Source organism: Carassius carassius, chromosome 28, assembly GCF_963082965.1.
Source record: "Carassius carassius chromosome 28, fCarCar2.1, whole genome shotgun sequence".
Classification (NCBI taxonomy): domain Eukaryota; kingdom Metazoa; phylum Chordata; class Actinopteri; order Cypriniformes; family Cyprinidae; genus Carassius; species Carassius carassius.
The window spans coordinates 6,800,176-6,826,898 of record NC_081782.1 but is presented as its reverse complement, the minus strand read 5'-3'; the positions used below and the strand labels follow the sequence as shown (position 1 = coordinate 6,826,898).

General features: G+C 37.1%; 1 protein-coding gene across 5 annotated transcripts; it reads right to left on the bottom strand.

Moving 5' to 3' along the window:
• Nucleotides 1-10: 10 nt before the first annotated feature.
• Nucleotides 11-26,723, bottom strand: agfg1a (ArfGAP with FG repeats 1a). 5 transcript variants are annotated; one of them, XM_059514032.1, is made up of 15 exons: nucleotides 26,270-26,723; nucleotides 12,008-12,101; nucleotides 10,233-10,348; nucleotides 9,699-9,861; nucleotides 9,068-9,221; nucleotides 8,302-8,427; nucleotides 7,466-7,537; nucleotides 5,375-5,569; nucleotides 5,063-5,222; nucleotides 4,898-4,977; nucleotides 4,715-4,825; nucleotides 1,218-1,367; nucleotides 952-1,037; nucleotides 765-849; nucleotides 11-566 (listed from the first exon to the last, which is right to left on the bottom strand). In XM_059514032.1, the coding sequence occupies exons 1-14, from the start codon at nucleotides 26,434-26,436 to the stop codon at nucleotides 790-792; spliced, it is 1,734 nt and encodes a 577-aa protein (XP_059370015.1). In that variant the 5' UTR covers nucleotides 26,437-26,723; the 3' UTR covers nucleotides 11-566; nucleotides 765-789. The 5 variants fall into 5 exon arrangements, with proteins under 5 accessions (XP_059370015.1, XP_059370016.1, XP_059370017.1 ...); XM_059514033.1 differs by having other exon boundaries at nucleotides 8,302-8,424; nucleotides 26,270-26,722; XM_059514034.1 differs by lacking the exon at nucleotides 7,466-7,537 and having other exon boundaries at nucleotides 26,270-26,720.

Sequence of the window (26,723 nt, the reverse complement as noted above, 5' to 3'; positions counted from 1 at the left end):
AATCACTTGATTTAGGTAAAATTCCTTTTAATATATATTGTATATATTTATTTATATATATATATATATATATATACACACATTAACTTAGATTTCTGTAACATAAGTGGTCTTGAGTCTGAGTCTCAAGAATTCAGGAGGAATTGACATTCAGAAAGAGTCTTGTAGTTTAAACTCCTCGTAACGGAAAAAAAAACAATGTTTTTGCCTCAATCTCAGAAACTCCAAAAGCACAAAAAAGCGATACTATGATGTCAAAAAAGGGATTCCACATTCTTGCTTAATGTTATTCACAGCATGGCGGACGTCAACGCCGTAAATGCAGCATGTGTGTGTTGACGCGTGTGTATGTGTGTTAAAGATACAAATACTGATATGCACAAAGACCTAAAATTGAGCAATTTCTAAGAAGTAATTATATACAGAATTGCAGCATTAACATGAACAGGAGGTTTGCAATAACTTAGTAATCAACCACATCATGCAGATGATTTCCAGGTCAGGCCAGGTCACAGGATTGACATAAGTAGCACGTTTCTGTTCAGTTTCCTTTTCTCCAAACGACCCTGCAACATGTTTTGTTTCCGGTCATTATGGATGTGCCATAGACGGGATTGTGTATATATTCCTTTGCTGTTGTTTTTTTTTTCTTCAGTCTTTTACTCTTAAAATTCAATAAAAAAAATTCTTTAAGATTTTTTTTTTCAAAGCTACTTGAGAAACAAAACAGTGCAAGAGGCGCGAACGAGTCGCAGGCCGCCCACCGTAGGAGCAGAGGACAAAGGCGTGCTATAAGAAGGGGTTTGTGGATGAGCCTCCTGCAGGAAACTGTGCTGCTGGTACCCCTGCCTGCAAGAGAAAAATTTAAAATGTATAATTATAATACATAAATGAAAACATTCAAATATATACTGTAGATTGCATTTAATCAAAATGTGTCATTTAACACACCAGGAAGGGATTGTTAGTTACTCCAGGCGCTGTCATGTTCTGTCCAAACGGAGTGACTTTACCCTGACCAAAAGCAGCAAAACCTCCTAATGAAAAGAGACAAATATGTGAATACAAAAAAAATAGAAATGTGACCATGTAAAACAGTCTTTCACTGAAGTACTGCTGAAACATTGTACAAAAGGCTGCATGACATTGGAATTCATTGTAAAGCATTAATATAAACGGCATTAAAATCTCTGCAGCAAGTCTTTTTCAGCCCCTACCGTTGGGTTGTTGGGGATACGCGTGCTGCTGGGTGAACGGCTGTCCAGGAAATGCTTGCTGGAAGTTTCCACTGAAGCTGGTGGGAAGGTTGTACGCAGCAGCGTTTCCAAACCCAGTCGGCATGCTCATGGATGGATGACCAAAAGAGGCTGTGGGACACAAAGAGCTCTGCGTTAACATTCCAGTTTTGACATACATACATGTGCCATCCCGGCCAATCTGTGAGATGCACTTACATAATGTTTGCACTTATAACTCAGAACTACCAGACTAATTAACTTCCTATTCTCTATCAGTAGATTTGAAATTGAACTTTTTCAGGAATCCAACACTCCACTGAAAAAAGTAAAGGTATTTAAGAGTCAGAGCAAATTCAATTTATATTTTTGGAAGACTAAACCTACGACTAGGAAAAAGGGTCATGTTGACTTGAAAGAAGTGCTATTTTTATCCTGAGTACAGAAATCTGTGGCAATGAGTCTGCAAAGCAGATGACAAAACATGACAAAAGCTCCACTGCAAAAAAAAGGAGAAATGACATTACAGAACAAATAAACAACAGTTTCCAACACTATACTAACATATTCAATCAACTTCCGCAAGTCTATTAATTATATATATATATATATATATATATATATACACACATATACACACACACACACACACAGGTGCTGGTCATTTAATTATAATATCATCAAAAAGTTGATTTATTTCACCAATTCCATTCAAAAAGTGAAACTTGTATATTATAGTCATTCATTACACACAGACTGATATATTTCAAATGTTTATTTCTTTTAATTTGATGTTTATAACTGACAACTAAGGAAAATCCCAAATTCAGTATCTCAGAAAATTAGAATATTGTGAAAAGGTAAATATTGAAGACCCCTGGTGCCACACTCTAATCAGCTAATCAACTCAAAACACCTGCAAAGCCTTTAAATGGTCTCTCAGTCTAGTTCTGTAGGCTACACAATCATGGGGAAGACTCCTGACTTGACAGTTGTCCAAAAGACGACCACTGACACCTTGCACAAGCAGGGCAAGACACAAAAGGTCATTGCAAAAGAGGCTGGCTGTTCACAGAGCTCTGTGTCCAAGCACATTAATAAAGAGGCGAGGGGAAGGAAAAGATGTGGTAGAAAAAAAAGTGTACAAGCAATAGGGATAACCGCACCCTGGAGAGTATTGTGAAACAAAACCCATTCAAAAATGTGGGGGAGATTCACAAAGAGTGGACTGCAGCTGGGGTCAGTGCTTCAAGAACCACTACACACAGACATATGCAAGACATGGGTTTCAGCTGTCGCATTCCTTGTGTCAAGCCACTCTTGAACAACAGACAGCGTCAGAAGTGTCTCGCTTCAAAAAAGACTGGACTGCTGCTGAGTGGTCTAAAGTTATGTTCTCTGATGAAAATTTTGCATTAAATTTTGCATTTCCTTTGGAAATCGGGGTCCCAGAGTCTGGAGGAAGAGAGGAGAGGCACACAATCCACGTTGCTTGAGGTCTAGTGTAAAGTTTCCACAGTCAGTGATGGTTGGCGGGGCCATGTCATCTGCTGGTGTTGGTCCACTGTGTTTTCTGAGGTCCAAGGTCAATACAGCCGTATACCAGGAAGTTTTAGAGCACTTCATGCTTCCTGCTGCTGACCAACTTTATGGAGATGCAGATTTCATTTTCCAACAACCTGCACAGTGCCAAAGCTTCCAGTACCTGGTTTAAGGACCATGGTATCCCTGTTTTAAATCGGCCAGCAAACTCACCTGACCTAAACCCCATAGAAAATCTATGGGGTACTGTGAAGAGGAAGATGTGATATGCCAGACCCAACAATGCAGAAGAGCTGAAGGCCTCTATCAGAGCAACCTGGGCTCTCATAACACCTGAGCAGTGCCACAGACTGATCGACTCCATGCCACGCCGCATCGCTGCAGTAATTCAGGCAAAAGGAGCCCCAACTAAGAGTGCTGTACATGCTCATACTTTTCATTTTCTTACTTTTTAGTTGGCCAAGATTTCTAAAAATCCTTTCTTTATATTGGTCTTAAGTTATATTCTAATTTTCTGATATACTGAATTTGGGATTTTCCTTAGTTGTCAGTTATAATCATCAAAATATGATAATATAAAATAAATAAACATTTGAAATATATCAGTCTGTGTGTAATGAATGACTATAATATACAAGTTTCACTTTTTGAACGGAATTAGTGAAATAAATCAACTTTTTGATGACATTCTATGTCCAGCACCTGTATGTATATATGTATGTACACACACACACACAAACCTGTACAACCTGTTCAAATGTTTGGGGTCAGATTTGTTTTCGGAAAACAGAAATGCATCTAATGTGACTATTAAGTCATGTGACACTGAAGACTAGAGTAATGATGCTGAAAATTCAGCTTTGCCATCACAGGAATACACTGTAAATTTAAATTGCAATCATATTTTACAACAACTCTGCTTTTATTGTATTTCTGATCAAATACCCTTAGTGAGCATAATAGACTTCTTCCAAAACATACAAATCGTACCCCAAAACATTTTTGTCTAGTAACATAACAGAACAAAACATCAAAACAAGTGGCTGAGAAAAACATTTGATTTATTAGCAGATGCCACTTGGCTTGATATTTTATATCTCATGAAATAATTTTTTTTTTAAGTGGCTATTGAACATATGCATTTGGCCAATTTTAATTTCAAAGAGAGCTGGAGACCACTGATGTGACCATGGGCTATTAATTCTTTTATCTGGGGTTCATCAACCTCAGATTAAAGATAACACAAGCACACTTTTCTTTAATGGGGTCAAAATGTCAGGATGACCACAGAACAATGGTCAGTGTAGTTTATAAAGCCAACTAGTCTCCAGTCAAAACCAAGCCCCAGAAAAGGAAGAGAGAATAGGGAGAAAATGAGAGAAAGAGAGAGACAGACATACCGAATTGGGTCGCAGGGTAAGCCTGACCCAGCAGGGGTCCCAACGTGTCTGATCAGCATGTCAAGAACACAACCAGACAAAATCATCACTCACACCTCACTCCATTTTAGCTTTTCTCTCACTTTTGGCCTATATTTAAATTCCAGGGGATAAAAAAAATCTGCTTCTCATTCACATTTAACTAAAGATGCTTCCCCTTCCTGCCTTGTTTCTTTCTCTCTCTGAAACACGGACATTTATCCACTGCAGGGATGTAGAGACCCACAAATCTCTGCAGCTCTTCTGTGGTGCCTTTGTATCTTGCGTGTGTAGAAGCGATCTCAAGCTGTTAGCTCCTAGCATGGATACTGGGTGTATCTGTCCCACTTAAAACTCTTCCCAAAACCCTCTGGTGTGTTAAATAAATAATGAGACACAACACAAGAGCTGCTTAAACTCTTTTAAAACCGAGGACAAAGCCCGCTGTGAATTCTGAGAAGATACTCTGCGACTCAATTAAACTAAGATTTAGGAGATAGTTTTAAGCCCGGCCCACACCTGCTGTGGCCACACCCACTCCTGGTACTGCTGCTCTTCCATTGGTCTGAAATGGGTTAGTGGGAGGGGCCTGCGGAGCCCCCGGAGCGACGAATGGATTCGTCGAAGGTCCTGTTAAAAAAACACGAGAGATGTAAGAGATTTACTGAATGGATTTCTCAAATAGATCTCAAGGATGCTTACCTCCAAAACCCTGAGGCATGCTGGGTAAACCCTGTTGTGCTTGAACTGGAGGAGCAGCCGCAGAGGATCCAAACACAGACCTGAATGCAGGAGTGGAAAGAGAGCTTAACACGCGAGAGAAAAATACATTGAGAGATAAAGGGCCACGTCTCTGTCTAGTCTCACCCTTGTGTGGTGGTGGCAGTGTTGTAGCTGCTCACGTTTGGCGCTGAGGAGCTAAAGACATTGTCTAGTTCAGCTAGAGCAGCGTAGCGATCGCCGCCCAACAGAGCTGCCTGTGGAGGTGGAGGACCCAGACCTGCTGATGGAGGGGCTGAACTCGTACCTGTGGAGAGAGACAGAAAGTGACAGTTTTTATTAAGAAGTACGATTTTGAAAAGATTTCTTGTGCTTTGTAGCTTCACATAGCATTTGACTGAAAAATGGACAGTAAAATGGGTCAATGTTCAAAAATTGTTGTTTCATTCCTGGATGTACCTTGCTCAGGTTTGCTGCCAAACACGTTGGCGAGGGCTGCGTATCGCTCTGCAGAGACGCTGACTGCTTCCACTTTATGCCCGTCTCCCACAGAGTTACTCTGGGTGGAGCTAAATGAGGCGAAATCAGCACTGCACGATTTGGGGAAGTTATCGAAGTTCGCAAAGTTGGCATTGGCTAGTCCTGATGAGCTACCTGTGAAAGGAAAGAAAGGATGAGCAAATATGTGACAGATGGAGAAAATGTTAAACAGCAATGCTCAGTCTAAGTTTTGTTGTTGTGGAGCACCTTGTGCTATTTACCACATTTTGTTTTAATAAATTAAGGATAATTTATAATAACTAAGCTAAAAACATGGAGACACTTTTTTATTTTTTATTTATATAACAGCATAATTGATTTAATTATTTAATAATATATTTGTGTGTATTAAAAAAAAATAAAATTATATATATATATATATACACATACACACACACAAATTATTAATTTATATTGCTTATATTTTTACAATTTTTTTTTTACTTGTATTGCATTTCTTTTAAAAGAATAATTTTTAATCATTGTAATGGTTTACATATTTTTAAAGGTATAAATCTAACAAATACATAAAATGCATATTATTTTAAAATAAAAATATATAATAGAATTATACATACTATTATGAAATGATGAAATTACACCAAATGTAACAAAATGTAAAACTTTGTCGAGATAGCTTTTCCCTTAATCTGAAGACTGATGTGTTATATTCACAGTACAGCTCAATAGCCGCTTTTCCACTGTCGGGCCAGTGCAAGCCAGGGCTTAAAACGGGCCGGGCGGGGCTAATAGCCTCGGGCCAGTAGCACCAAGGCCAGAATAGCACAGGGTTTCCACAGTCGAGCCTGAAGCTCCGCTTCACTAAAACACGCCCTTTATACGCCTCTCAGGAACAACGTCATGCAACCTCATCATTTCAACAACAAAGAGAAGTTATCACAAAACTAATAAGAAATAAATCACTGGAACATGCGCGATCACAAATCGAACACGATAACAGTGGCCTTTTGTTTGCATGCTTTATTAAATATAGTAAAACATCGATGCTTTTGAATTTAAATAAGTTATACATTGAGCATAATGAATTAATTTATCAGGCTTGAAAATTTGTCACAGAAATAAATGTAGGCTATTTCTATTTTATTTATTTATTTATTTTTATAGCACAGTAGCATATGTCACATTTAGAATGAATGAGAACTTCTCTATTTTTATAAAAGCTCCCGAACAAAAAACATTATTATATTTTTATGACATAGGCTATGTGGAGCTTAACTCTTGAGACAAGACTTATGACAGATAAAATATGTTAAATGAATACACGATTGTGATAGAGAATAAGAAGCTGACGTCTGATTTCTTCAAACGGTCACATTTACCATGTTTACTATGGTAACGTTAATACCTAGCGTGCATAGTCTTTTGCATCGCTTATAAATATTTCTGCCTTGTTTAGTGATTATAATCCAAATTGGATTGGATCGCGTTGTTTCAAACACTCGCTACTGACTGAAAGTGAGTTTTGAGACTGGTGTAAGCTGTTAGCTTTATGCAATGATCCGCGGTGCTGACGCTTTCCATACACAGAGAAACTCCACCTTTGTTCATAGCCACTCCTCTAGCCCCAGCTGGCCCGCTTTGGCCCAAGGTTTACGTCGGACCAAAAAACCCTGGCCGTTGGCCCCTAGGAAGCCCCGACGAGGCACGATCAAGCCCCGGAAGTGACAGTGGAAACGTGACTGGCCCTGCCACGTACTAGCACGCACGCTTTTAGCCCGACAGTGGAAACGTGGCTAATGTGACCCAAGACGTTTTTTTCCTCTGTGCAGGAACAACATCAGGAGCGTGTAGCTTAGAGGGAACATTGACTAAGAGTGTCCTTCAAATCAGAGAGACATCCCAGGAGAATTCCTGAGGAGCTATATAAGGAAAATCCGATTTTACACCACCGCATGAAAGTGTCACAAGTAGGAAAACAAAATCCATCAATTTAACTGGGGGTTAGTGTGTGTACGAAAGACACAGACAGGCACACAAGCTGCGACTTACTGTTCATGGCCAGTGAAGGCAGCGAGGAGGTAAACTCGCCCACAATGCGACTAAATGGGAGACTGTTGTATACTGACATATGCACAGGAAATGAGTGAATGACAGCACAGGAATATTAAAAACAGCAGAAAATAATAGAAATTAGACAACAATAAAAAAAAGAAGAAAAAATAAGTTTGTCGTCAGTAATATTTTTTTTTCTTTTTAAGATTTTTTTTTTCTTTTTTTTTTTTTTTAGAAAAATACATCTATTTTGCTTGCCAAAGCTGCATATATTTGATCAAGAAATATAGTAAAAACAGCAATATTGTGATATACATTAAAATATGTAATTTACTCCTGTGATACGAAGTGGAATTTTCAGCACATGATCCTTCAGAAAAGTTCTAATATGCAAAAACAGCTGCTTAATGTTTTTTTGAAAACTGATACATTTTCTTTAAGGATTATTTGATTAATGTCAAGTTTAAAAGAACAGGATTTATTTGAAAGAGACATCTTTTGTAACATAAATGCATTAACTGTCACTTTTGATCAAATTGGCTTAGAGTTGCACATTTAGAAAAAAATTAAGTAAAAACTGAAGAAAAATAAGTCAAGCTGATATAGCGAAGAAGTGAAATGACAGAATGAAATCAACCAGATGTTTCTGCACCCACCACTGGAAACATCAAGTGACTTTTTTTTTTTTTATTAGAGAGAATTTAAAAGTTTAACCAAAGCACCACTGAAAAAAAAAATGTTTAAGAAGTGAGAATGCAAATAAACAGCAATGAAAAAAGACACACAAACATACAAAGACATTTGAGGTAAATATATGTTCATGTGTTTTGTACCTGATTGTGCGGGTTGAAATGGGGCTTGTGGAGGTGATGGAAATGTCGCTGTGGTTTGAGTAGCAGAACTATTATTGAACGCATCAAAATTCGCAAAGTCTGCATTAGAATTTGCATTCTGTGCTGCTGGGGTCCACCACAAACAAACAAACACAAATAGAAAATGGAATGAGGAACGACAGTGAAACAAGAATTAAACTATGGGATGAACACGTCCAGCATTTAGGTCAATTTGATTTCTTTCCAGTCAGGAGATTACGGAAATTCCTCTTAAATATTAAATTAATTCCCACATTTCATCTTGTACATTTAGCAAATCTAAACAGTAATGGTTCTGACTCAAATGCTGGTTGCATAAAAAAAAAAGATATAACACACACTGATATAAAGTGAATGATATTATGCTTAATAACACAAACCCACAAATAAAACTACACGCAGACAAATACAGGTGACATGAACAGAAACCTTGAATGCACTAACACCATGCACATTTTAACAGACAAGGCAGGTTTGACCATAATGGTGTGTGTGTTTACCTCTGTACCTGTTTACTGGCATTAACCGATTCAAAAGCCCAATCATTATCCTCTAGAGATGCCAGTAAGCATTAGTGGTTTTATATTTCATGAGGAGTTTTGTGGCAGTGGCTGTTAATAAGTCTAGTGCAGCATGATGGGAAAGCGACCACATCACACTAGGAGTTTTCCTGAACCATTTTTAATGGAAAGTTTAGTTTGTTAGTGTAGCACGAGTGTGTTCTTACCCAAATGACTGTTGAAATGTGCAAAGTTGGCAAAGTTTGCATTGCCTGTGGACTGCGAGTGCGGAGCTGCAAAAATGTCGCCACCTAGATCGCTGAGCAGATCGAACTTCCTGTCCTGATGCTGGGTCAGCTGAGTGCGTGACACAACCGGAGACTGAGAAAGCAAGCCAAATTTTAAAAATAAATAAAAATAAACCAGAAATATGTATGAAGAAAGTAGTTTGTATATAGTTCAAATACTTTGGTGTAAGTCTCTTATGCTCACAAAGGCTGAATTTATTTCATCTAAAATATTTGATCTAACATTATTACAATTTAAAATAACTTTTTTCTACTGTAATACATTTCTAAATGGATTTTTTTTCCTTTAATGCAAAACCAAATTTTCAGCATCATTACTCAAGTCTTCAGTGTCACATGATCCTTCAGAAATCATTTTTACAAATTTCTTGCTTTTATCAACATTGAAAATAGTTGTGCTGTTTAATATTTTTATGGAAACCAAGAAACATTTTTAGTGTTAAAGTAAAAAAAAAAACATTTATTTGAAATTGAAATAAGTGTATTTACTGACACTGATAAATGTAATGCATCATTTTGTTCACAGTATTGTATAAATGAGTTTTGTTACCTGGCTGGGTGTGTTTTTGTTGAGGTGTAAAGTGGGTACTGATTCCCCCAGTAATGTTTTGAGAGGTCGGACCTCTGGAGTGCTGCTGGTGCTGCTGGCAGATGAACCAGAGACTGACGCGTGAACCGACGTCACCGGCTTAGCCTGCTTTGGAGAAACATACCTGAGAGAAAGACATTTAAATGAGAAAAGAACACATCATCATCATACTGAGAAAATATTTGTCTATAAAAATATAATCTTAGAGGTGCACAGTGAACACTGGGAAATTTTCAGGAAATACCAGGATTTAATTAATCCATCCTGACACCACAAATGCAAAATAAAGTGCAAATCAAGACTTATGAGAACCACTTACATGCATTTCAGTTTATATTAATATTTTATTCTCACAACTCGTGCCCATTTATTTGTCTTGTAATAAGTGGGATAATGTACAGCTCACTTTGCATAGTGGTTTATTGTGTGATAATAACTGAATGCACATGAATATAAAAAATAATAAAGAACATTTCAGCCCATTGTGTCTCTCACCATCGCTTCTTTTCGTATTTGTCCTGAAGAAACTCTTTGACTTTCTGGGGTTCTCTAAAGTCTGGGATGGCCAAGTTTCTGTCATCATAAAGGCCGAGCCATATCCGTTTACATACCTGCATAAACACAAAAGCACACACACGAAGAGAGAGAAGGAGAGAGAGCAGACGTTCAAATATACCATAAACATGTGAAACAGAGATTCATATGTCAGAAAACATGACATTTTCCACAGCAACTCAGTCACTTAATCCTCAGATTATTAGAGAAGACAGAAAAACAGAAAGATCCTTCAGACGGACAGTTTCTCTTTCTCACTGCCTCGTGTGTGTGAAAAAAACAATGCAGGCATTCATACTAAAGAAAGTCTCACTTTGAACACACACATTCTTAAAAAGGAAACCAACATCTCAAGATGACATTTGAGAAAACATTTAAATAAACTCTTCTTGTTGAGTCAAACACACAACCACTAAAATAACACAACTGATAAATATAAAAAATTAAACCATAAGGTTTGCAACCACTACATGTGAAGTGTATGTGTGAAACCTCTCACAGAAGTGAAAAGACTGCAACCATTTAGATATAATCAATGCACATACACATTTGTACACACACACACACACCCACCCTTAGGAAACAGTGGTAGCAGCTTATTAATTATGAATATCAACAGCAGAGTGAAGACACAATCACTTGACTCTGATGAGCAGCCGTACATAGCTGCCCAAACATCAATGTATTAGCACTTTGTGCTTGTATGAAAATGTAAGCCTTTGTGAGCATAACAGAATTGCACAAAACATTTCAAAAAAATCTTACCAACCTCAGACTTTTAATAGTAGTGAATCTTGCGTTGTTCATAAAGATCATTCGTCCAACCAAACTCTGCAATATTCTGCCGCAAAATCAGCTGTTACTTTTAAATTACTGAAATTCTGCCAACATCAACAGTTTGCGTGACATTCCCTCATCATCAAAAACCAAATCAGAAGTTCAGTCAGACAGATGCTGTGAGATTTTAATACACCAAACCTGCTGTGTGGTTAAGCCAGTTTGAATTGGACCCACATAAAACAACATCATAAAACAAAATGCCCACACACACACACACACACACACACACACACTTCTGAAGTTCAACATGGTTTAAACAGGAGATTATAGCATGTGTTTAATGAAACACAGAGCACTCAAATAAGAGTCTTCTTGGCATGCAACATCATTTTCAGCTCATCCTCGTAAATCAGGCCTCACGAGACCTAGGAACAATCCCAGGAATGTTGAGTTAAGCAGAGACAGAGAAAAGAGAAGGGGGAGATGAAAAGCGTCTCATCAGTGGTCGCCTAGAAGAAGCTCGAAACCTAGCGAAACCTAGATTCTAGAGGTTAGCGAAACCTAGATTTTAGAAGTATATATATATATATATATATATATATATATATATATATAACTGTAATTAAATAAACAAAATAATAATCAATATCATAAGTAAAAAATTAAATAAAAAAATACTAGAACTACCTTTTTTAAAACAAATAACAATTGTACAGCTGTTATTCACTGTACAAGCAATACACGTGTTCAAAAAAAAAAAAAAAAAGACATCCCAGAAATTCCTGTTATCTTATCACAGACATATGACTGTTACCCCGTAAATCATCAACTCATTGGTATCCAGATAACAGCACAGACAGCCCTCACAGATGACGACACAATTGCCATGTCAATAAAGACACCACTGCACTTTGAACCATGCCATCATCAATTACCTCATTTCCATGCTTCTGTAGAAATTCTATTTCCTGTTGCGTGAAAGTCGTCATGGAGATGGACTTCACTCTGTGGGGGGGATTCAGGCCTCGTCTAAAGGGAAGAGAAAGAGAGATATGAGATCAAATTATACGATTAATCGGTTTTTTAAATGACGTCGATTCAATATCGATTCTCAAAAGTTTTCTTCTTTTCCAATATTTATTCCAGCAAACATTTAAAAGAAGATTTGATTATTGTGAATGTTGACAAGAACAAAGTGTGATTTGCAATGCTCAGGTAAAATTCTATAGTTATACTACAAATCTTTGGAATCATTTGTCATCACGCGTAAAGGCAATGAATGAATGGCGGATGGTGCAACGAACTGTTCTGCTTACACAAGTGCAGACGATGCTTGCGGTGTTTTCAATCTCTGTCGTCTCACTATGATGATTTAAATACATGAATTTCATCCCCAGCTGCTCTGAGTCTCTTCATTAGCATTTTATTGTTTCATCTGACAAAGCTACCATCATATCACATACACAGCAGCTGCAAGTTCCTCACGGCAACCTGTCAAAATAAAAGTTTATTTAAACGTGAAGAAACCGTCAAAAATATATTACTATTTAACAACAATGCTACTATTACTAAATATTAATCATTCTTTATTTTTTATTAAGTTTTAAATATTTTATATTTTATAAATTCATCATGTGTAAACTGTGACTGTTCAATAGCATTTGTATATAAATTATATTCACTGAATGTTATAATAATAATAAAAAAATAAACAAAATCGAGAATCGAATCAAGACCTTGTGAATCTAAATCGAATCGGGACATCTGAATCGATACCCAGTCCTAGATAAAATGATAACATGTTAATTAAATAAAGTGTTGTAAATCTCTTGCAGTGTGAATGAGATTTTCTGCTCGCTGTCACGGTAACTCTTCATTACAAACCTGCTTATTGCACACAGATCTAGGACAAGGACAATGTCAAACTGCTCGGCACCTCGCCAAGTCTGTGTGTATGAGGGGTTGGAAGAGAGTGATAGTGTAAAGAGAGAGGTGAGCTAATGATGGAACAACCCCATTTAAGAGATGAGAGCACATAAACAGCACTAGGAAGTCGTAATTAACTGTAGGAAACTGGGTTTTCTGAGTTAAAAGTATGTCATGTGAATTAAAGAATTATGGTGGAATATGGGTCACAATTAAGCCATTTTTATGAGACTTTTAGAAGTTTTTCCTATCATTCTTCACCAGAACAAAAATCATTAAATATTTAAAGCTTCAATTACACACACAAGGACTTAATCAGGATTCTGTGTAAACATCATAAAACTGTTTGTTCATAAATTGCCTCACTGAAAGGAATGCAACCATTTAGAAGGATGGTTTATAAATGAATAATACATTTCTTTCTGCTTATTTTTTGCTGAATAACATCCCTAATTACACCTTTACCTCTTATTTCAATAATACTGTTTAAAAAAAAAAAAAATAAAAAAAAAAAAAAAAAAAGTGTAAAAGAGAGAAAACAATATGCATCAAAAGTTTGAGGTCAGTGAAACCTTTTTTTTATTTTGTATTGTTTTTTATAAAGAAGTCTCTTTTACTCCCAAAGCCTGAATTTATTTGATAAACATAAAATAAAAAGTAATATTGTGAAATATTCCATCTTAAAAAAATCTCTTTTCAATTTGAATACAATTTAAAATATAGTTTTTTTCTTATGTCAAAGCAGATTTTTCAAAAATCTTTTTAATATGCTAATTTGGTGCTCAATAAACATTTCTTCTTATTATTAATGTTGTTACTAATAATTAATGTTGCTGTTGCTTAATATTTTTGTGGAAATCATGATTTTTTTGACATTCTATGATGAATATGAAGTTCAAAAGAACAATTTATTTGAAATGGAAATATTTAGTCACTTTATAAATGAATTTAGTATTAAAAAGTATTAACTTTGTCCAAAAGATATCTTCCTGAACAGTACTATAACTGTCCAATTACAAAAACCTCCCAGAAAGAAGTAGACTAGAAACTGAAGACAACTTGAGGAGCATCTGAGGATTCAGTGTGTCTTTGATTGTGCATGTGTGTTTATTCCTCAGCCTCATGATTTCTGTACACTTGATCTCTGAATGCCCAAGAGCAATGTAAACATGTGTAAGGGCTGCCCATTAGAAAGCCTGTTTCCTTCCTGTATTTACCCTGTTAGAGTGCTCAGATTTGCTCTCTAGGGATCAGAGTCTGTGTACTGCAGGACACGCCGCCTCTGCTTCTCTTACACATCCGTTTTGTTATTTCCATCCCCTGTTCTCTTCCTATATCTTTCATCTAATGATGCAGCTAATAACTAACAGGAAGTTCATTTAGGTAGTTAAAGGAACAATTTACCCAATACTAAAAATGTATATCTTCCTCTCTTTTGTGGACCACAAAATTCATTTTTGGCTGAACTATTCCTTTAAGAAACACTCCCATGCACCGGTTTCTTTGCCAATGTGATGGGAGGGTGCACATGTGTAACTATAAAAAAGACATTTAATGCTACTCCACTGTCCCTCTGTGCTGAAACAGGTGACAGTTCATCTGACACCTGAGCCACAACAGATATTCAAAACACCATTCACACAAACACACCCCCTCGAAACCCCCAAAAGGCGCATACACATCAACATGCCACTTCTGCACTAACATTCGCTGTCTGTTTGCATGTGGGAATGCAAGTGCACTGGTAAATTCCCCCAAAACAATTTTCCACCTCTAGAGATGTCACCTGTTATTTCCTCTACATTATATTATATGTGTGTGTGTGTGTGTCTATGAAGATGTGAGGCATTCATTGATAAATTCTAAAAGGCATGAACAGCAAGAAATTGGTAAGATTAGACCAGGTGCTAAATTATCCACAAGACCTGCTGCGGGCCATTGGCACAGGGTTGGGATTCTGTAACTGGCCCCCAAGAACCATTCCGCCTGAACTTCCTCAAGATGAACGTATAACTAACTCAAAGCATCCCAAAAACTGCCTGAAACCAACAGCATCAAGAATTATTCATCAGCAGTCTCATAGTATAATGCTTGATAATTATGCAAATGTGCTATGAATATGTATTTATATTAATTCATTTGGCAGCTACTTAAATTCAAGGTGACTTACAGTGCATCTTACTGCAGAGGAAGTCCCTTGAAGTAATCTGAAGTGCCTTGATCAAAAACACAATGGTACAATTGTGTATGTAATGTATGTAAGTAGTTAATCTAAAACCAAAAATGGTCAGCCTAATGTTGTGTCAAACCTGTATGACGTTGACATTCATCTGTGGAACACAAGAGAAGTTTACCAGAATGTCCCACATGCTCTTTTTCGTATAAAAAAAGTAAATGGGGACGGAAAAGTACAACAGCTTCAAAAAGGTGATCTATTTGACTTTAGCACTATATTCCAAGTCTTTTGATGCTATACACTTGTGGGGAAACAGACTTGAAATTTAAGCATTTATTTATCTTGTCAACCATTTTTGACTTTAAGGGCCTCCTTTTTTAGCTATTCTGGCTGAGGTCCCATAGTGGGTCAAAGTATCTCTAAAGTTCTTCAGAATTCTAGTGATTGAAAATGTGCTGGTTACACACTAAAATTGTCCAGTACACACAGAATGCAAACAATTTGTATGCCTTAAATGTAACAAAATCATGGCAAAGTTAAAATAATTCCCGAATTGTCTGTACATAAATGGGATCGACCTCAAAGTGAGCAAACGGTCTCTTGTCGTCCGGCCTGCATTCTAAAAAAAGGGAAGTCCTCACTTCATCAGGCTAAAGGACGACACACTTCGCCCCTGACATAGACAATAAGCATCAGAAACAGCAACCAGCTAAACACAAGAGCATAATAATAGTGTCACCTTAGGGGCGGGACTTGAAGAGACAGCTGTCCATTGATTTTTATGGGCCACAGCCTGATAAGTCATTGAGAATTAAAAGAAAGAAAAAAAAAAAAAAGAGAATTAATCCGAGTCACCAGGACAACTGAACATTATTTAGATCAGGATTCAGGACACAGGTAGATGGATTTACACCTATCTCGGGCGGCACTGTTAACCCAGGCCTGATCCCTTGTGTACTGGGTTACTTGCATTTGTTCAGAGGGTTTTTATTTGACTAAAAAGTAGCGCCAATGATTTGTTTTAATGTTTGAGATGGAAAGTTTGCTAACAGTGCCTAAGGCCAATGCTTTACCTATTCTAGCGTGTGAGAAAGCCATTTTAGCTGGTGGTGAGAAGCTCTGGCATCGACTTCACACACTGAGTGAGCCTGCAGATGTCGCATATGGTTTCATTAATGAGAAAAGTGTGAGTGTGAGGTGTGCTTTTGCGATTGGTGTTTGTATCGATGTTGTGTGTGTGAGATGATGGTGATGCTCTGAGTAGGTGGATGATGGGCTCTGGGAACTGGGCGATTGGCCAGTCTCCACATAGTAATAATGTATAGCTAACAGAGAGAGAAATACACAGTTTTGTGAGGTCTGTGCGTATGAGAGTTTACTCAATACTCTCTACTAGTTCACCCAAAAATGAAAATTAGGCTGTGTTTAACTCACCCCCGAGGCATCCTAGGTGTATATGACTTTCTTCTTATATAAAAAAAATTGTCTTTGATCTTTCAAGCTCTATCGTTGCAGTCAGCGGGTGTTGAATTGCTTCAGTCCAAAAGATGGGAAATAAAAAGCGAAAAAAAAAAGTGTCTTACATGGCTCCGGGGGGTGAACAAAGGCCTACTGTAGCAAATCATGCATTTGTAAAAAAAAAAAAAAAAAAAAAAAAAAAAAAAAATATCCATATTCAAAATGTAATAATCACTTTAATCTAGCTTGCGCTCACAGTTGAAAACTAAGCAGTTCCGGGAGCATGACGCATGCTGTATACTAAAAGGTGTATACTAGGGCTGTAGCTATCGAATATTTTAGTAATCGAGTATTCTACCAAAAATGTCATCGATTAATCGAGTAATCGGATAAAATGTGTTTTTTACTTAATGAAAGTGCAATATTAATTATGCAAGAGAAAATAAGACTCCTGGGTCTCTTAAAATGAACAACTACGTTTCCTTTTTTAGAATTTTTTTTTTTTTTTTAAATGCATAGAATGCAATGCATACATCAAAAATAAACATTTAATTATTACCCATTGTTTCTCTGTCTGTACTTCTACTTTGAACAATGACAATAAAGTTGACAGATGAATTAAGTGAATTTAAGTGCCATTCACTTTTGGGTTTTAAATAAAGCAGAGATGCAATTTTCTGAGATGCACATTAAACATTAAGCACATAAAACATTAATTTAATTTATCTTTTAATAATTGAAAAATAAGCAAACTTAACTTTTTAGTACTAATCCGCAATAAAGAAGCTAAACCGGACTTTTATTTTGACGGGTTGATGTACCTTTAAAGTTCTGTGTACCGTATTTTCCGGTCTATAAGTCGCACTTTTTTTCATAGTTTGGCTGGTCCTGCGACTTATAGTCAGGTGCGATTTATTCATCAAAATTAATTTGACATGAACCGAGAGAAATGAACCAATAGAAAACGTTACCGTCTACAGCCGCGAGAGGGCGCTTATAGTCCAGTGCGACTTGTATATGTTTTTTTTCCTCATCATGATGTATTATTGGACTGATGCAACTTATACTCAGGTGCGACTTATAGTCCGAAAAATACAGTATGTGATGTGACGCTAGTTTTACTCAAATCAAACGGTCAAATGCTCAAGAAGTGACTGTCAGAGCAGTTCTGGAGATGTTGTTCGTGTGTTCATGTTCTTATTTAGTGAGACAGCAGAGGCTGAAATTACCAGAGCATCACGCGCGCTTCAGTGTGTGTAAATAAACGGAGCCGCGCTTCTGTGCCATTCATTAACAGAGACACGCAGAACATGCAGGATTAATATTTAAATGGACTGTTCCGGCTTAATATTTACAGATATTAGTCCATATCGTGATTTGATGTAAGTGCAATGACCTATTTTTGATTAATTAATTAAAAATTTGGCAAATTCCGTGCCATTCCGCATTAAACTGTAAAATCCGTTTTAATGACTGGATTCGGTGATTCCCTCCACGTTTTCTGCATCGCGGAAATCATAGGGCCCTAGTTGTGGTATGCCAGCTCTATCTTGCAGTGGACACACGCCACGACGCTCTCTTTACGTTTGCCCGCACCCTCAAATCAAAACACTGCTTTCTCCTTGCGTCTCCTTCCGCTTTGTGGGTGATGTAAACGCGTTGTAACATTAAAAAAAATTTTTTGCGAAAGAACCTGACGGGAGCTTTAAAATAAATTAAAAGAGGCTTCGAGGCAGAGGAATTTGCCTCGATCATTTTTTGTAATCGAGTTACTCGAGGAATCGTTTCAGCCCTAGTGTATACATTATGCATACAGAGTAGAGCTGACACAACTAATCGATTAAAATCGATTATTAAAATAGTTGTCAACTAATTTAGTCATCGATTATGTGCTAAACAACTTTTATTTGCCATAAGCGGCTCATTTTGTGCATATTTTAAATCTGCGGTGACCAAAGTGTGGCAGTAATGAGCCACCGCAGGGTTTTATTCAGCCAGTACACAGTAGGAGAAGTAGCGAATAGCCAATAGCTGGCCTCGTTTTATGTCACGTGCTTCCCGAACTGCGTCTGCAGCATTCAGTGAAATGGTGGAGACAGACGGCAGTGGAGTAAGCTTGAGAAAGAAAAAGAAAGAAAAAGAAAAAAGCGGAAGATAAAACTAATCGAACGAAGTCATCCAAAGTTGAACGCAGTTTTACTTTGAGCCTTCAAAAAAGAAGAGTAACCTGTAAACTCTGCACTACTGAACTGTTTAGGACTTCTAAAAAGCTAATAACATTGCTTTTTAACAGTTAACATTTAAAGATTTACAAACAAGTTTCTATGATCAGTTTGTCGTTTACCAGTACATAATTCAGTCTTGACTGAATGAGAGAGGTAAATGTTTAAATGTATTTGAAATGCCTTTTTTTCTAAGTATTCACTGCTCTTTTTCACACAGCAGGTTTTTTGTGTGTAATTTTTTTTCTGGACAACCTTCTGATGGATTTTACTTTAAATTGTGAGTTCCATTCAGGTTTCATGCCACTGGCACTTTATTCGAAGGATTGTTTACAATTTCACAGCATAAGCTATAAAGCTGTTTCCCAGTTGTGTGTTTACAGGAAAAAAATTATAAAATGCAATGTACTGCAAATTTATTCTGTTTTATTCTTATTCTTCGTGAAAATATTTTCTGAAAGATTCCTTAATAAGCTTTGTTCGGGATGTTAAACTACTTTAGGAGCTCTAAGGACTGCCATGGTGAAAACATTATTTGAAATCTCCTTGTGAAATTTGCTAGACTATGGGTCAGTGTTTTGATTGCAGAAGAGTTTGACAAAGGATATTTTTGATGAGGATATGACAATGCAAAATGGTTAAAATCTCTAAAAAGTCTATGTTGAAGGATAAAGACCCTTTGTTAATAGTTTTGTTTGATTAAGGATTTATATCTGGATCGATTTGCACTGACCGCTACAGTATTCTTGTCAGAGAACTCAGAGTCTTGTCTCAATGATAGCCTTTTAATGATTGCTCTGGCATCAATATAGATGGACATGTAGTGGTCTAGAACAACAAAATAAAAATAATAATTAGCAGATGGATCACTTAAATGTTACATAAATGATATAAATAATAAACAACATAAAGTATCTTCTACTTACACAAGTCACAGTGATCGATCGCTATTTTTAACTTCAAATGATTGACAGCATATAATACAGCGCGTAATTCACGTGCGGTAAATAGGTCACGTTAATATACATGAATAAACTTAGAAACAGTATTTGCAACAACTATACTTGCAGTATAACATTAATATTCAAATAACACTGGACTTACTTGTCTGTTACTCATATAATGTCCTTATAATGCGAGAAATCCAGAGAACTTCCCGATCAGATCGGCTGATGCAACTTTCTAGAATTACGCTTATTCTCAGTCTATTAATCAGCGTAGGCTCCGCAACTGTGCAGGTTGTGCACTATACCATTACGGGCAGCGCCAATTCTGTATGCATCTTTGTCACTACGCAAAACATGGAGAATTCAGAACAAGTTTAATTGGAAAAAATGGGCAAAACTAAAAGTACATAAAGATTAATCGTTAAAATAATCGACAGATTGATCGATTATCAAAGTAATCGTTAGTTGCAGCCCTAATACAGAGTAAAGTATAAAGACTACTACTGTACTGTAAACTACAGGTTTTTTTTTTAATCTACAATGGCAAACCAGCCAACAGGAAATGCCACATGCTTAAACAGTAGCGTGTGGCATGAGATGATGATCAAAATCAAGACAAGACCTGCGGTTTCTGATACATCAGCGACTACGGAAACAAAGATGAACTAGATAGAGAGAACAGGAAAGAAAGAAAGACAGACAAAACAAGAGTAGCCTATGTGGTTAAACGATAGAGTGTGAGAACGGAGAAAGAAAGGTAAAGCAAGACAGTGAAAGTGAGTGAGGAGAGGAAGATAGAAGAGAGAGAAAGACAAATGGACCCACCCTGTGCTGGAATGTGTTTACCCAGTAACTGACCCCTACATAAAACTAACAGGGAAGTGTTTGTGGGTAGCTTGACTTCACCCAATCTCTACTAAGTTAATGCTCATCTTTCTCAGACCAAAGATCTCTGCTCCTGCTCAAAGATTCATGAAGGGAAATCACAGCTGAGATCAGTGGGCAGCAGATAGGGTTTCTCATAATGATATCTTATAAGCAATGTGTTCAATGGCCAATGTTATACTGATAACTAGTGGTCGACCGATATTTGGCATTTTTTCAAATATCGACATCGGCTGATAAGTTTTTCTGTTTGCCCAATATGTTCGAAGCAAGACTTTTATTTTGATGGCGCTGAGAGCGGCAGCGCCTGAGCACACACAGTGCTCATACTCTCTCTTTTGTTCATCATTGTCATTAACAGTTCTGTCTAATACGGATATAAATCTTTCTAATAATCAGATCAAACAGTTAAACAAAGGAATTAATGTATATAGTAAGTATTATAATGATTGCTTTTACATTAGGCCTATTAGTAATAGAAAGGCAAACATCATAATATTTTCTCGTTTGCCGTCAGCATTAAGCAAATACGCATTTCTATAATTTAAACAAATCTTTGAATGACTAATGAACATTTAATTTCGCAAACTTAGCCAAATCCAGCTGTGAGATCTTGTGAAGTGTGTATCCAGCATGATCGCATGTTCTCTGTGTGACAGTCGGTCCATGTGAATTGAATTCTTCAAACTTTAAACTCATGATTTCAAATTATGCTGCACTTTTATGCATTTGCCCACTGTCATATTCATGTCACTGTCACTGTGTGCTGTATGTAAAATGAGGGTTACCCTGGCTTTATTTGAAAAATATGATTCCCAATGCACACAAATGTCCCAGAATACTGAGTGCCCTGTTGGTTACAATGTTCACTTTCTTTTTAATTATTTTAATTATTTATTTGTGAAAAATTCTGTCATATAGAGTATGCTTCTTTTACACATTAATTTTTTAAGCCATAAATTTTTTTAAGTCAAACGATTTCAAATTTCTTAAATAATAATAGTTTATAAAAAATATAATATAAAACAATATAAAATAATATAAAAAAAATTATATTGGCTTTATATCGGCTATCGGCCCCCTGCTTTCCAAGATATCGACATTGGCTGTCAAAAACACATTATCGGTCGACAACTACTGATAACATACAGTATAGGGTGAACGCAGGTAAATTAGGTCTATTTTGAGAGTATTTTTGTTTAATAAACAACCACATTTTAGCACTAATGATGAAACCAATGTTTCACAATACACAATCATAGCATAAACTTCTGTCCTAGTGTGATTTCATCCATCAAATGAAGTGAAAATGTGATAAGTGTGAGTGTAGCAATGGCCTTTCACACAAACAAACAAGCACTGACACAGCTCTGAAGTGAGAGGACAATGTGTACTTCCTGTCCTACCGTTTCCACTTCCTGTGCATGTGCAGACCACATGCTGCTGATGCTCCAAAAACTTCACAAAGACTTCCTGTTCAAGAAACTGATGGTCATATGTACAAGCCACAGAAAGATCAGGGATTATAAATTCATAGACGAGTGTGTGTGATTAAAGTTCAGATCAGATATTAGTCACTAACACAGAACTGAAGAAATCAGTTAGCATGAACAATTAAAATCTAATATCAATGGATATGTCTTTTTAATCAGCAATGTGAGATCAAAATATAGTACATACCTAATTCCTGACATAATTCAGCCAACAATGCTCAACCTAATTAATTTAAACTAATTTCAGGCCATAACTGAAAAGACTTTAAAAACACTGTAAAAGCAGCATGGCAAAATCTACATTCAGTTCTACTGGATTACAACTGGGAATCACTGGCACACTTGTGAATAAGGCAAAGTCAGAGGACCATCTCCCCGTACAAATGCCCTAATTAAAATCCAACACCAAATAGCTCATACATTAATAGCTTAACACGTTAATCATTCACTTTTCCATAACCCACAGATAAATGTGCATACATTATGCTTTTGACTACTACGTCCTTTAGCTAAAAATAAGGTGAAATAAGGTTGAAACGGCTAAACGCAGAAGTGCATATTAAAAAGTAAAAAAAAAGTTAAATATTTGTAGACTGTTTGTAAGGAGACTCCCATGCTTTGGCTGTCTGACATCTGCTGCATACGCTTCAGTGCAGCGAGCAGACGTCTCTCTGGTGATACTGAAGTCATTTTAGAAGCTGGTGCTTAGAAAAGAACCCAATTATCTCCCCTGATGGAGTTTAGTAGGACAGTCACCATTCACCGTCAGCAATGAAAGGACAACTATTGAAAATTAGGATACTTACAAATGCATAGCAAATAATAGAGCGCTGCAGGATTGAACCCTAAAAGCTAGAAACAAACATTGTTGCACTTCCGGTTCCATCGTCCTTAAGTCAATGGGTTTTTGGTTCAATGTGGTTAACACAAGATCAACATATTTCCACTCATAACACCCCACTCATTATTATAATTATTTTTTAATTTACATGACATGGAGAAAGTGGCTTAATAAGTAATAAAAAAAAAACTACAGAGGCTGTCAGGGATTTTAAAAGTTTTCAAAAGCTTAATGGTAGCGACACTAGTTTTTACTTCTTATGATTGTATTTAGGCTCCAAAATTCATTTTTGTTCATTTGGGAAGATTATCTCAATGAACAAAAAGTGTAAGAAGCAGGAACTTTTATTGGTCACAGAACTTACATTCTGCTACAATACAAAAGCCAATGGAAAAATCATAGTTCCTTTTTGTCGATGGAACTAGTGTAAATACGTCATCCCTTATTAACGTTTTAGTTTCGTTTTATGTCTCCCAGACTGACCAACCTATAGACAACTAACCTGGGCTCGGGCTTGTTCAATACACCAAACACCACTTCCAAATAAACTAACACGATCCTCACCCCTTGCCTCACTCCAGGACTCCAGAGGAGTTCAACTAGAACAACAAACTCATATTTCTTTTATTTGCTCAGTCGATTGCACTATCCTCTCCTCTGCCTTTTGGAGAATTATTGACCATTCTTTGTAATTTTGTAGAGAGGTCACTCAGAATGACATTTCAGAGATCTCAGGATCTAGACAGCACTAAAGTACAATCATTTATCAATAGCTTTACTTAGAAACAGTGATATTATATCAGACTGCTTGTTGCATTTCTCCCTAAAGTGCTTACAGGGAAGGCAGATGGTTCCTGTACCCTCATGGGATACAAAGTGAGATCATTCTCCAACATCTCATCGAATTTTAAAGAGTAGCTCATATTTGGACTCAACACAATTGGAAGATTCCTCTAAAAACTCAGAGATTTCAAAACAAGAAGCTCAAGTCTAGCAGAACGGTCTCAAACTCATTTTTTTAAGCGAGCCCATGAGCACTAATAATTTTTCAGACATGACTAGTTCAGACTCTATGAGACAATTCAATATCAGAAACACAGATATGAAGAATTAAAGCAACCAATTCAGACTCTTCTTTAAGACCTTCAGCTAAGTGTGCATTATATGCAAGATATGCATTTAATATCACCTCATTTTCCAGCGATTCTCAAACGATTCGTTCGAAGCAAGTCAAAGATTTAGTCTCTCCATTCCCCTCCTTTCTGTGAGCCTGCTCTGCTCTGATTGGTCAGATGGCCTAGTCTGTTGTGATTGTTCTGCCATGTACAGCGGTGTCGGAAACGATACGCCTATTTCAATAGTTCTCGATTTTGAGCACTCTATAGAAAATTTTAATATTTATTATTTATCATATTTACAGGTAGTGATTCAGTGGAGCAGCTGGTCCAAATAAACAGGATACAATCCATATTTCAACAGCAACTTTTGTGAATCCCACATTGAACTCCCTGAGATTAGAGAAGCAGTCATCAGTAGAATGATGTGTTTGTGGGCGGGGTCAAGTTCTTCGCATCTGGCCAACGTAGAACATAGGCGTGCATTATGCAGATGTGTTAATCCATCAAATTATTATTAGTACTCGCCCCCTATTAGTACTTCGAATTACTAACGACTCGTTTAAGCTGATCAGAGTCGAGTCTTTATTTTGGGAGACAATAACTTTATTTATCGTGCACTTTCAGCTTTACAACTTTGCAGATACAGCTACATTACACACTGCATGAAATGCAATATTGGAAATGGCATAACAGGGGTACTTTAATTTAGGGAAGCATGCTGTCAGCTTCACAGATGCAGTGAAGGAACAAGATCTGCTTATTCACTTCAATTCAAGAAACTCTACATCACATACTTGCAAGATGACTTTGAATTTAAAAAGCATTATTTTAGGAGCATTCCCAACTCTAATCCAAAATCCCCTGCAGATGCCCGTTACACAACAAGGCTGAAATTATATCTATCTATCTTTCTACCTATCTATGCAATCTAAAACACAATGGCTTTTTAAATGCATCTTTCAAGGGAGATTCTACCAATTGCATGTTTCAGCATTCATTCATTTGTCGTTGCTTACCAACTAACAAGGGAGGATAAATTACAAGGAAAAGGACTACCATGTAAAATTCTAAACTAAACAAAAAACTCAACATCTGATATAAAAAAGCATGCTGAAAACTGAACAAAGCAACCACAGATCAGGATGACCATATTTGTTATCCACACTAGACGGTTTAAATCTTTCAAACACCACAGACCCCCAAATATAGTCATGAAGGCCCTCCATCCTTAAATACATTTGTATTTATTTCTACTACTACTGTACTTTTATTTATTTAAATTTTATAAAAATTAAAAAAAAATTTTTTTTGAAAAATGCTTAGATGTAAAAATAAATTAATAATAAAAATAACTAAAATAAAAGAAATTAATATATTTAAAAATACTTCAACAATACATCAGTACAGTACTATATTGAGCAGATAGCAAGATTGACTGATTGATAAACAGATACATTAAAAACTATCTATCTGAAGGTCTACCTAACAACTCAATTTAGTAACTGTACTTTTGAGTTTGAGTCCAAACGTTTTCACAGATCCCGGAGCACTCCTCTGATCCAAACCATACAAGGGAAGTATAAATTCAGCTTCATTTAAAGACTGTCAAGCCCTCAGCTATCAGGACAAGACTGCAGGGGTGCTCACACCCTTTGCCACATGTCACCATGTGACTATCCAGCTCTTCCACATGCTGAGCCTGTATAGAGGTGTTATCTGACCCACAAGGGTCTGTCCGTCGTGCTAGATAAGACAATGCAGGACATAAGTATGAAAAGGCCAGTGATATGCCTACAGGTAGCTCCTCAAGTTTGCTGAAGTGAGTGGACTGAGAGCAAGACACACATGATGTTACTGCATCAAACCAACCACCATTAAGACAACAACCCATTTGCCCACCCTTACTTACACTTTAAACCCCCTAACAATGACATTTGTGTTAATGGATCAACAGCTGGGTTGAAACGATTGCTTTCAAAACCTATAAAGCTGCCTGACTAGACATGTTTAAGGCATCACGGGCGTTAGATAATGCGACGTCTAGCTAGGCAGCCCACTAGGTTTTGAGGCACAGCCAGTGAGTGACTGAAATAAAGAGGCTCAGACAGAGACAGACAGGAGGGTGGCTCACAGGATGCCTGAGCAGGACGTGCAGACGAACGAGCCCACGGTCATGTTGGCGTAGGTCGGGCCGCGCTGGTCGCAGTCGAAGCACTTTCGGTTGGGCAGCAAACTTGTCATTTCCCGCAGCATCTTCAGGTGTTTTTCCTCCTGTTTTCGCTTCGCGTTGGCTGCCATGGCCGGAGCCGGTAATATAGCGTCGGTCAATAAAAAAAAAAGGTAATAAAAATCCAATATGTGTTTCTGGGGAAATATTAGACAAGGGCTTCCTTGTATCAACAGGAAACGGGAAGGTAACGTTAGGACGGACCGGTGTTCATCAGAAGGGTCTCACGTTTAGCGAACAACGGGCGAAAAGCGCCGTAGTGAAAAGAGGAGGGTCCTGAGGCGCAGGCACTTTCTTTAACGGCCAGCCAGCCCACTCTACTTTCACTGCCAGTGCAATAGCCCTCCCACTCTGTATT